General features: G+C 34.6%; 1 protein-coding gene across 3 annotated transcripts in view; it reads left to right on the forward strand.

The window, feature by feature from the left end:
- The window catches only part of TPR (translocated promoter region, nuclear basket protein), a 66,576-nt gene that overhangs the window by 49,236 nt on the left and 4,913 nt on the right, over positions 1 to 12,427 (forward strand). For 2 of the 3 annotated variants that reach the window (XM_072648370.1, XM_072648368.1), the window contains 11 exons: positions 14 to 162; positions 1,239 to 1,319; positions 2,625 to 2,825; positions 3,991 to 4,128; positions 5,206 to 5,293; positions 6,660 to 6,838; positions 8,804 to 8,872; positions 10,111 to 10,205; positions 10,764 to 10,870; positions 11,606 to 11,701; positions 11,860 to 12,016. In XM_072648370.1, coding sequence (XP_072504471.1) covers positions 14 to 162; positions 1,239 to 1,319; positions 2,625 to 2,825; positions 3,991 to 4,128; positions 5,206 to 5,293; positions 6,660 to 6,838; positions 8,804 to 8,872; positions 10,111 to 10,205; positions 10,764 to 10,870; positions 11,606 to 11,701; positions 11,860 to 12,016 — 1,360 coding nt within the window. The remainder of the gene's footprint in view (positions 1 to 13; positions 163 to 1,238; positions 1,320 to 2,624; positions 2,826 to 3,990; positions 4,129 to 5,205; positions 5,294 to 6,659; positions 6,839 to 8,803; positions 8,873 to 10,110; positions 10,206 to 10,763; positions 10,871 to 11,605; positions 11,702 to 11,859; positions 12,017 to 12,427) is intronic. The other variant, XM_072648369.1, reaches the window with a different exon arrangement.

Consider the following 12,427-nt stretch of genomic DNA (forward strand, 5'->3'; position numbering starts at 1 on the left):
TTTGATCTTCAAGTTTCAGCTACTCCGAGTTCATCTTTGCCTAAACGTGCACGTGAAGAGGAAGATGATAGCACCATAGAGACATCAGAGCAGGTTTCTGATGAAACAATAGATATGCCTCTCTCAAAGAAATTGAAAAGCATACCCCCTGTAGGACCAGAGGTGTGTAACAAAATAATGTGTTCTAATGTTTGCTGATATTTTTGCCTGTTAGGAGTGAATGCCTGGTCTGGGTTCATTGATATAATTTAATTTTGACTTAAATGTTATGGATGTAGAAATAGAGTAAATTACAAGAAAAATCTCTGCATAAGGAATATCCCCTGACCTAATAACTCAGTAATTGTGAACCATATTCATTATAAACGGAAAGATCTAATACAACAAAGAAATTTAGAATGTGCCATAGAATAGTAAGATGGTTTGGGGTCTTTATTTTCCCTATGATGATGAACTGCCCTAAAAGTATAAATATAGTGAAATAACTTTTTAACTTCACACACTAAAAACTCCTCAGTTTGTTCCAGTGGCGTGCTTTCTTTGTGCCATCAGTGTAGTAACAATGTTTTAATGTGTATACGCCAAAGAAAAATGGTGAAGTTGTTTACTTTAAGTGCCCCGTTAAAAAACAAGCGTGTACAGAAGAATGTACATTTATATAGTAAATATGGGGCATTTTATATCCAGACCGAGAAATGCCTTAGATGATCTGAGAGCAGGGAGGGGGGAGAAGAGGAGCTTTGATTTTTTTATTTTTTTGTATTTGTAGTTTAATGTAATTGGTTTCCTTTAATGTGTCTGTGTATTTTATTTTATGCATTTAAAAACACGAAAGGGTCCCCAGGCTTCACTGAACTGCCAGAGGTTTCCTTGACATAAAAAAGGTTAGGAACCTAGAATAAAGGTTGTAAAGAGATGAAATCCTCCTCTTCAGGTCTTTTACTTAAATTCCATAGTCTCCATAGTCACCATAGTGCTATGTTTTCTCTAGATTAGTAATGACAGTCTAGATGTTTGACCTTTTAAGTCTGAATTTAAATCATCTTTTTTTATCAGTCAGTTTTTCTGATTTTATTGGATAGTTTTAGTTTAGTGGTATGTTGCTTAAATATATATATTACATTTAGATTAAATATATGTATTAATAAGATTTTAAGTTAAGACTTTCATCTTCATCAAATACCTAAAGGGTTAACATAGGTAAAACATCTTTCATTTTATATACATGATGATTTCAGGATGAAGTTACAGCAGAAGAGAGCACTGATGGGGAGGTTGAGCCCCTTGTAAATCAGGATTCACAAGATTCTATTGGAGAAGTAAGTGAAGTACAAATGAATTTAAGTAATAAGGTAACAAATGACTAAATCAGTTTTGCTTTTACAAATGTAAACATCTGAGAAGTTGTTTAATTCCTTGCTTATGATTTTTCTTTTTATTTGATAAATGATTTTTGCACAGTCATATTTGTTTCCAAAAGTTGCCCCCAAAATTATTCCCAATATTAGGTGAATTTTATTTTAGCAGAAGCAACTGGTGTAATAAAAGCTTCGTTACATAACATTTTGGATGCAGTGTCCAGGTTAACTGAAGTCATATGGCCCATTTTTTTCCCTTATTGATTCTTTTGCATCAATAAAACGTTGTTCAAAAAAGACTTGTAAAGCTTTTCTACATGTAGAAAAACTTACTTTTTTTAGGTGATATGTTCCCAAGTTAATTGTAGTCCAGATAAATTTATTGCTTCATTTAGTGAAGTAGGAGATACAATTTCCAACTCTTTTTTTCTCTAGTATATACAGCAAATTAAATCTTTAAATGTAAAGATAATAGGGAATATCTCTTTAACCATTGTGTTTCAGATAGCTTTGGAACTAAAAGAAACAAAAATAATTGGTAATATGTGAATTTCCATTATGTCACATTTTATACCTACCATGAAAATATTTTTTCTTCGGCATAGCAAAATCTGCTATTGGTGTTGAAGTAACTCACAAAGGCATTTTGACCTGTGCTTCAACTTTTTATGTCATATCCACTATCATTAAACAATTCTATTTCTAATGTACTGACTTTAAGCTGAACCTGTAGATCAAAGAATTGACTTTTTTTAAATGACTGTGTCTGAATTTGAGGAGAAATACATTTTAATTGTATTTTATCTTTTTAATTTTTTTTCCATGGTGATGAACATTATTTTTCTTAGATGCCACTAGTTAATGGTACATTGTAGCAGCTACCATGGAATATTTCATACCAGAAAGTAGGCTTTTTAAACAACTCTTAACAAGATGGGAAAAATGATTACAGATTTTTTTTTTCATTGCTACTATTTAATGAATGAAAAATGTTATTAAGAATTTCAGTTTTTAATGTTCTTTTATCGATGTGACATGGAGCTTTAGGGAAGTCATTAAACTATTGTAATTTCTTCCATGGTAAATATAAGCCTAGATAGATACATAGTTACATACAGTCAGACAGACTTGTTTTGAAAGATGTATCTATTAAATAAGTTAGGGCATTTGAAATAAATATTTTTTTATTTAAATGTTGTTCTTCTTTTGGCTAAGTACGGTCTAAAAGTTGTTCTTTATTTCAGCTTATTTATTTGTTTTTTTAAGGGTGTCACTCAGGGAGATTATACTCCTATGGAGGACAGTGAAGAAACCTCTCAGTCCCTTCAAATTGATCTTGGACCCCTGCAGTCAGATCAGCAGACTTCAACCTCTGGCCAGGATGTCCAGTCCAAAGGAGACGATGTCATTGTGATAGACAGTGATGATGAAGATGATGCTGATGATGAAAATGATGGTGAACAAGAGGTAACTGTGATGTGGAATTAGCTGACAATCACAGGCCTTTTTTAGTCTTGATGAAACAGTATAAATTCTACTTTTACCCCAGACTTAATTAGTATTTTTACCCCTTTTCTGAGCATTTGGTCTTCATGTTGTATAACAAAGTTCAGTAAGATATACTTGCTCTTAGTGTTAGGTTTTAATACTTTTTTCTGACCTTAGGATCCTTAGGTATTTGCTCTGAACTTAATGCAACTTAATACCTTTGATAAATTGTCATATGACTTGAAAATATTCAAGCCCTGTTGCTTCCTCATGGACCCACTGCTTGTGTAACTAGACTGATCTACTAATATAGAGAGCCTGTCAGTAAGTGCCTTGGAAAGAAAAGACTGAAAGATAATCTTGCCCAGCTCCTCTTGAAGAAAAATTACCCTGGCAGTATGGTACCTTTCTAGACTTTTCTGTAAGAGGAGAGGGATTCTGTGATGCTTCTTAGGTTGAGAAATTTTGTTTTTTTTAAAGCTTTACTTACTGCCTCTTAGGAGTAGCAGGGGAGCTCTAATCTGCTACTTAGAGGCAGGTTATGATGAGGATGAAACTGGCCATCTTTTGCATTTTTTTGAACTAGAGGCAGCCCAATGACAAAAATAGTAACGTATTAGTAAAATATGTAGACTATACAATGTTTGCCACATTTGGCATAACACAAGTCTGGCATTATTCCTTTATCAGATTTTGTTATTTTTCGTTCTTTATAAATGTTAATCTAAGCTAATTTTAAAAAGCAAGTCAGTTATAGAGGGAATTACTTATTTACTATACACAAAAATGGAGCATCTGAGGACTTGCGGGTGGTGGGGATGTTTTGATTTGATCTTTTAGTTGCTGTCTAGTTCTATTACACAGACTAAGCCATAAACATTTATTGTTCCCAAGATACTTCTCATAGATAGTATGGTCTAAAGGGTATCAATTTCATTTTGAGCATTAATGCTAAATGCTGCTGCAATTTCTACAACTTGACTCAAGCATGTTGAAGTTGAAGTTGCTAGTGTACTACATTTTCAGTACTTCGTTTCTTCTGATGAGCACCTGTTCTTTTGAATTACTGGCTAGTAAGAGAGGTATCTCTGCTGACTTGCCTAGACTTTTTTTTTTGGTTGCAACTTTGGACTTTTCCTAATAGGATTATGAGGAGGACGATGATGATGATGATGATGACGAAGATGATGAAGACACAGGGATGGGAGATGAAGGTGAAGATAGCAATGAAGGCACTGGTAGTGCAGATGGCAATGATGGCTATGAAGCTGATGATGCTGAGGTAAAACATAATCTTCATCAGATTTTTTTTCGCAACATTTATCTTTTTGTTTAAGATGACTCTGCTTTAGAGAAGTTATTATCTTATGTTTTGTCTTGAATAAGTTATTACCACTAATGCAAAAATTGTCACAAGTAGTCAACTTAAAATACCCTAACACATTGGGTCTTTTGGGACGTACGTGGAGATTTTAATTGAAGTTTAAACTTAGAGAAGAAGCATTATGGTCTAATGGAAAGAATGTTGAACTTGGAATCAGAGGTCTGTGCTAGAATCCTACTTCTAGCCTATAATAGCTATAGGACCAAGTGAGAAAATGTTTAAGCTCTCAGAGCTTTAAAAAAATAATAGCTATATAAAACCCTACTTCATAGGGTTATTCTGAGGATCAAGTTAAGTAATAGATCTAGGGACTACATAGTCCATCCTCTCTGTTGTACAGGTAAAGAAACATATAACCCTTAAAGCATGATAAAAATGCAAGATACCATTATTGTTAATAGCCCCTTTGGCAAGACATACAGTTTTTTCAATTAACTACAAAATGGGATATAAATGTTATCTACTGTTACTTCAAAATCAAATTGATATTAAAGTTATTGTTGAATTAGTAACTATTTCTTGAGATCATTTTTAGATGTATGGATGAATAGCTACTTTTGTATTTTTGAAGATTTGGCAGATGTATCACAAAATAAGGGACTTAAAAATAACAAAATTTTAGAGCTGGAAAGTACCTTTGTAGATGATTAGTCTGATTTTATAAATTCAATAACAGGCCTAGACTAGAATGGTAACTTCAAAGTCCTGCCAAGTGTAGATGAGGACACAGTCACTTAACGCCTAGCCCAATGTTCTTTCTACCATATCACAGTATCTCTTGTTTTTGCAGTATTATAAGGATGTATCTATAGGATTGTAGTCTTAAATTTGCCAGCTTTATCTGAAATCAGATGTCTATATGTTATTATCTAAAATTACTTATAATATGTTCCTGTTTCACTCTAGCTTATTATTTTACACTGTATATTAATGCTGTTCATTTGTACCAAGTCATCAGATTGGTTTTATGTCCAGGGCTGTGATGGTACTGATCCAGGTACTGAAACAGAGGAAAGTACAGGAGGTGAAAGTAGCCAGAGAGCTGCAGATTCTCACAATAGTGGTAAGATTAAATGCTATGCTTCTTGTTTGGGGGTAGTATTATTGGTAAGGGGGTAAGAGTGTCTTTTAAAGCAAATAGAAGAACCCTTTTTAAAGGAAACTTCCTGTAGATTTGTTTTAAAATATATCGCTCCTTTTTATAAAACTGAGATTGACCCTGACCTTGCCTTAGGTTATAACTTCTAAGAGAATTAATATGTTTGTGAACTGAATTCAAATTCCAGAGGCATAAATTGTTATCTCACTTCTCATTACTTAGCTTAACCTGGAACTTAGCTTAACCAGCTTAACCTGGAACAAGTCACTGTCTGTGTTTCCTTATAAATTTGGGAATAATAAGTTCCTTGCCTCCAGGACTGTGTAAGAGTCAGCTGAATATATGTGAAATTTTGAGAAGTATAAATCAATCTATAAATGCAAGAGAGTATTATTTAGGTGTTTTAATGGAGTTGTTTAGAACTTCAAAAAAACACCAGTTGCCATTAATTTCTCTTTTGTCTTCTATGACCAGCAGAGGTCAGTCTAAGCTTCTAAAGGAATAGCAGCAGAGCTCTTACTTAAAAGATGTCTGAATTTGTGATTTTGTAGTCACAGATTTATAGCTGGAAGGGGACCTCAGAAGTCATCTACTCTAATTTCCTCATTTTAAAGATGAGAACACCAAGGCTTTAGAAAGGTGATATAATTTTCATTTTCAGGCTGATTTCTACTTTTCAGAGTTGATTCATGGGTGGAATCTTCCAAGCACTGATCCACATCAGTATAAAACCCTGTTCCAGCCTCCATAACAGGGAATTTTGTTTTCTGCTATGTGGAGGACCAAACATCTAAAGACAATACGTGAAGTGGACAAACTTGTGCCTCAGTAGAAAACCTCCCCTGAAGTTCTGTTTCAGTGCTCCATGATGGTGTTAGAAATGACCCTAACTGTTCAACAGCTTTGGTAGCAGAGCGTAAACACTTGACATAGCCTTCCATGCCAGAAAAGCTTCTTCATGTATGAACCTAGGCCATACTCTATGTCCTTTGTACAAAGGACCAACCTAACTTAAGTTTGGAGAGGCCCATTACCACATTGGTTACAGGGTACTGGATTTTATGGCCAAGAAACCCCTGAAGACCTTCTACTGAGTTGTGGAAGAGTTGTAGTCTGTATCAGTGTAGGAGAAAGCAGTAAAATTACAGATCAGTCCAAAAATGTTAAAGTAGAAGCCAAGACCTATGGCTTCATTATTTTTCAAGGCTAATCTGATTGCTCTCAGATCTACTTATCTAAATGGTAAAAACAGTGCTAGCAGGAGTGTTTAATCCAAAATGTCAGTCCAGCCAGTGGTGACAATTTTGATTTGTTTTTCTTTTCCCTAAAGGTGAAGGGAGTTCTGTTACAGAATCATCTCTGCCCCACGAAAATTCTAGAGAACAACCATCATCAGCATCTGAAAGACAGGGTCCTCGGGCACCTCAATCACCCCGAAGACCACCTCACCCACTTCCCCCCCGACTGACCATCCATGCACCTCCTCAGGAGCTGGGACCACCAGTCCAGGTACTAAAAAATGGCTGTCTGTTTTAAAGAAATCTGACATGTGGAAAATACATAAGCTTTTTCTCTTTTTCATTTTACTTCTATGAGATAATATTCTTCCATTTACTGGTATTGAATATATTCTTAAATTACCCAAGTAACTGCTTGCTCTTGGATTTCTTCTTCCTCAAATATGGCAGCGATTTATTTGTTAACTTATTTAAGTGGTGAGAAGTTTAGGAAGAATGAGACGAAGCAGCGGGTGGGTGTAATTTGGAATTACTGGAGTCATGGTTGACAGGAAAAAACTATTTCCATTGTTAAAAGCAAAATATTGAGTAAGTTGAATTTCATATAAAATTTAGTCTAGCAACTAGTTACATTTTCTTTGTGGAAGAAAAGAAATCTTTGTCTTGGTTCCATTTTTTTTCTTACAGATATATTATTTGCTGTTTATGCCTATGGATTTTTGATCCTGTATGTTCACACTTGTAAATTTCTAGATAATGTAGCTATCTATGTTTTGTATTGAATTTCAGTCTGATGCTTTTTTAGCAGCAGTAGGTTTGTGAATCTCTAGGTTTTAGTAGCTGGTTTTGAGTAGTGGCAACAGAGTTTACAGTTGAATGTGTATGCCAACTTTATACCCCATGATGTGTACTAATTCAGAGAGAGACTCTGTGTGTGTGTGGGTGTGGGTGTGGGTGTGGGTGTGTGTGTGTGTGTGTGTGTGTGTGTGTGTGTGTATTTAAATATAGAGAGGGGTGGATGGATGTCCACCATCGTGGACAAAAATGATGGTAATACTTGGCTGAAGGATATGTGGTGATCCTGGAAATTTGCCATAGAGAAGTTATCAGTTTCTCAGGAAGTCCGAATTTATTTAGAGCCATAAAAATACAAAGATCTGGGACTTTATAGCATAGTTGATAACATTTTTAAATAGAAAAAGGATTAAATATAAACCTTAATTTAATTATAGAAAAGATACATAATTACGTATCTTTCCTGTTAGTAAAAACAGGTCTTACTTTTTGGTAACACCTTACTGACTTCATTAGTTATGTGCATTTGAAAATAAAGCTTTATTTAAAAATATTGTGCACTCTGTCATTTATACTTGCTTTTTCTCTACTCTTAGTCCAAGTTAATGAGTTTTACTAGTTTTTTAATCCAAGATTCAGATCATTGCATGATTGCTAATGTGATTTTAGAATAATTTTTGAATTGTGCTTTAGCAGTGATTAGCTAGTTTGCTGCTTCTATTCTTCTTTACTGTTTTGATTTTGGTTAAATCCCTTAGAAAATGTCATCCTATCATAAAAATGGGAAAGGGTCCCACATGTACAAAAACATTTATAGCAGCACTCTTTGTGGTGGCGAAAAACTGGAAATTAAGGGGATGCCCATCAATTGGGGAATGGCTGAATAAATTGTGGTATATGAATGTAATAGAATACTATTGTGCTATAAGAAATGATGAACAGGAAGACTGCAGAGAGGCCTGGAAAGACTTATATGATCTGATACTGAGTGAAAGGAGCAGAACCAGGAGAACTTTGTACACAGCAACAACCACAGTGTGCAAGGACTTTTTCTGGTAGACTTAGTACTTCATTGCAATGCAAGGACTTAAAAAATTCCCAATGGTCTCTTAAGGCAAAATGTCTTCCACATACAGAGAAAGAACTATAGAATTCGATCACAGAATGAAGCAGATCATTTTCTTTGGTATTATGTTTTGTTTTATGATTTCTCCCATTCATTTAAATTCTTCTATGCAACATGACTAAGGTGAAAATATATGTAATAGAAATGTATGTGTAAAACCTATAAAAAATGGTATGCCATTTTGGGGAGGGAGTGAGAAGGTAGAGAGGGAGGGAGGGGGAAAAGAATCTAAGATAAATGGAAGTGATTGTAGAACACTGAAAACAAATAAAATAAATTTTAAAAAATGTCATCCTATTATTCCTTACCACACAGAGAATCCAGATGACACGAAGACAGTCAGTTGGACGAGGGCTTCAGCTAACTCCTGGGATAGGTGGCATGGTAAGTAATAACTGCTTAAGAAAATGTTATTGGGATTAAAAGCATTTCCAACTCTGGTCTGTAAGATAACTTTGAAATAGAAATTATATGTTACCATTTTATAAAAGTCAAGCATATAGCAAGCCAAAATTCCTTCCTCAGGGAGCAATATCCCTGTTCAATGGCTTTTGCGTCTAAAAACTTCCAACATTAAATTGAAATTCTCATAAATTATATCTCCGTGTTTTCTTTCACATCTGTCCCCTTCTTTCCACCTGCACCATAACCACCACACTCAATCAAGTTCTCATATCTCTTGCCTATAGTATTACAATAGCCTTCTAATATATTATCTTCCTTTATCCAACATCTCTCCACAGCTGCCACAATTTTGTTTGTAACACACAAGTCTAACCATGCCATTCCCTTGCCCAGTAAAGTCCAGGATTCCCTATTGCCTCTAGGATCAAACTTCTCTGCTTGGCATTTAATACCTTCATAATGTGGCTACAGCCTATCTTTCTAAGATGATATGGCATGTTATCTCTCCCCTCCAATTGCCTCTGTACTCTAACATCCAACTAAATTGGCCACCTTGTTGTTCTCTTTATACAACACTTCATCTCCCAGCCTTTGTACAGGCTGCCAATGAGCAACTCTGTCCTCATCCTTCCCCAGACCTACCCCCACTTCACTGTACCCTCATTCTTGGAATGTTCTACTTCCTTCATTCTTCCCCTTGAAACCCCTAAACTCCCTTCAATGGTTGTCTCCTATAAGTGACCTTTTTTTGATTCCCTAAGTTGTTAATGCTCCTTGTACCTCACAAAATTACTTTGTGTATGTTTGGTACTTAATTTATTTGTGTACTTATCAATAACCTTCTTGTGAGCAGGGACTGATTCATTTTTGTCTTTGTATATCCAGCACCTACCATTGTGCCTAGCACAAAGAGAGAAGTTTTGTGTTCTTCTAAAATAAAAATTGAGATTAATAATGATGCCAGTAACCTCCCAACTAGTCTACAAAGGCTAGAGTTACTATTGGTTGTCAATTCCATTATCCCTTTTTTGTTGGAAATAGTTTATCAGTTTCATTGAGTTGAAAGGAAACTTGGGGGATTTCTAGCAGTTCAGATAGATCTAGCACAAGCTGAAAATTGTCAGTTCAACATGTTTTTCAAGCACCTACTACATGCGCATCTTGTCATAAATACTTGTGTATTCCTGTGTAGCTTTTAATTTTAGTCTTTGTTTTAGCAGCAGCACTTTTTTGATGATGAGGATAGAACAGTTCCAAGTACCCCAACTCTTGTGGTACCACATCGTACAGATGGATTTGCAGAAGCAATTCAGTAAGTCTTGATTAAAATAATTTTTTTCTGTTTTCTTTTTCCTTATCAAATTGTCCAAGTGTATATAAGAATTGTAAATACTAAAAATTTTCTACTTCTTTGGATATGTTGTTTCTGAATTCCAAAAAAGAATACAATCATACCCATACTTTTTATTCCCAGATTGATTTGTTCCTGTTATCCAGCAGTTTTCTGGGCAGTTTCTCTCCAACATCAATTGATATATTTTAGAGAGTGCAGGAAATACAAACTAACATTCACATGATTAAAACATCTATTTATGGCCTTCAAATATATACATGATTTATTCCAAAACCAAGTAAAAATGACATTTGGAATGTGTTCATTTCTGGACCTTAAATTCTAATTTTTTTTCACTTGTCTTCAATCCTACTCTTCTGAAATGTAATTTTTTTCTTACTCTTAGTGACCTTTGATTTTTTTTTCTAAACCTCTTTCCTTCCTTGACATAGTAAGTATTTTAAAGTAATATGCTTTTTGACAAAAGAAACCATAGGTCAGATTTTGCAAAATTTCAACTAGAAATTTGTTTTCTAGTTCACCTCAGGTTGCCGGTGTTCCAAGGTTCCGGTTTGGACCCCCTGAAGATATGCCACAAACAAGTTCTAGCCACTCAGATCTTGGTCAGCTGGCATCTCAAGGAGGTAAATTCTAAAGAAACCTTTGAATCACCTGAATTTTCTAAATAATGGGATGATAGCTAAGTCACTGGAGATAGGTGAAAGATTTGTTTACCAGGAATGTGTCATCTGTAAAGTCCTTAGGCTAGCTTTTTCTGGAAGCTCTCCTGAGCTTCACATATTTTATTCTGTATTCATTTCCTTTCATGTGTCGTTTACCAACTAGATTGTAAACTTCTTGAGAAGAGGGACTGTGTACCCCTAGTTATTTCTTTGTCTCATACATAATATGTACTTAATAAATATTTAATGAATAGATAAGGAGGTAGGATTGTACAGTATTGCAAGCACATTGTCTTTGCATGTAGATGTTTAATAAATGTTTAGTTCAACTAAATTGAGTTCTTTTACTATAGTGCTGAGAAAATGTATTAATAAAGGGGACTATTTATGGCAAATATAAGAAAAAATTAAAGCCTACAACAAAGAAATTTTTGGATTAATAGTAGTGTTACCTAAGCAACAATTATTTAAGTTATTATACTTTTATTTTGATAGTATATTAAGTTTCCTATTTTATTAGAACTTTGTTTCCAAAGAGTCATGTTTTCTTCTTGATCTGCCAATTAAAAGTAACCAAACTAAATATTTCAACAGGCTTATACAGTGATAAATAACTCAGTTTAACCCCAAATAGTATTCGGGAACGTTTTTTTTCTCATAGGCATTTAGTGAGGTCATTAATGTAATTGTCTTTAGGTTTAGGTATGTACGAAACACCCCTCTTCCTAGCACATGAAGAAGAATCTGGTGGCCGAAGTGTTCCTACTACACCTCTACAAGTTGCAGCTCCCGGTAAGTATCAGTCTGTAAAATGTGACACCAGTTTGTTCAATTGTGTATAACAAATCTGTTGGAAAAAATGGAAACTCTGTTTTCTGGTCCCTCCAGTTTTTTACTAAATATCATTTACTAAGGGATTTAAACTAAATTGTTTTTCCTGTCTTTTTTAGTGACTGTATTTACCGAAAGTACTACTACTGATTCTTCTGAGCATGCATCTCAATCTGTTCCGATGGTGACAACATCCACTGGCAGTTTATCCACTACTGCAGAAACAGGGACAGGTGATGATGGAGATGAAGTATTTGTCGAGACAGAACCTGAAGGGTAATATGCTTATTTGATGAATAATGCTTTCCTTAGGACTCAGAATATTTACTTCCAGTTTAGGGTTATGAAATATGTTTTAGTTTATGGAAAGCATGTCTGTAAACATCAGAAATTGGTAGTGGGGTAAATAACAATGGAATGAAATTTACTCCTATCTGAATTTTTAAATAAGAATTTACTGATTCAAAATTGAATTACCTACAACACAACAAGCTTCTTAGTCATTTAGTTGTTGGTTCCTGTGTGCCAACAAAATACCAAATGATTCCCCTGCATTATTAACTTGGGTAGTTGTGATTTGCCCTTAGAAGAAGGGACATTTTTGAAAATCAAGTAATTACCCTCTGACTCATAGAGCAGTTCAATTTCTAGTGACTTATGACTCTGAAATGCCATTATTTTAAATAT

The sequence above is a fragment of the Notamacropus eugenii genome, chromosome 2, assembly GCF_028372415.1.
Source record: "Notamacropus eugenii isolate mMacEug1 chromosome 2, mMacEug1.pri_v2, whole genome shotgun sequence".
Classification (NCBI taxonomy): Eukaryota; Metazoa; Chordata; class Mammalia; order Diprotodontia; family Macropodidae; genus Notamacropus; species Notamacropus eugenii.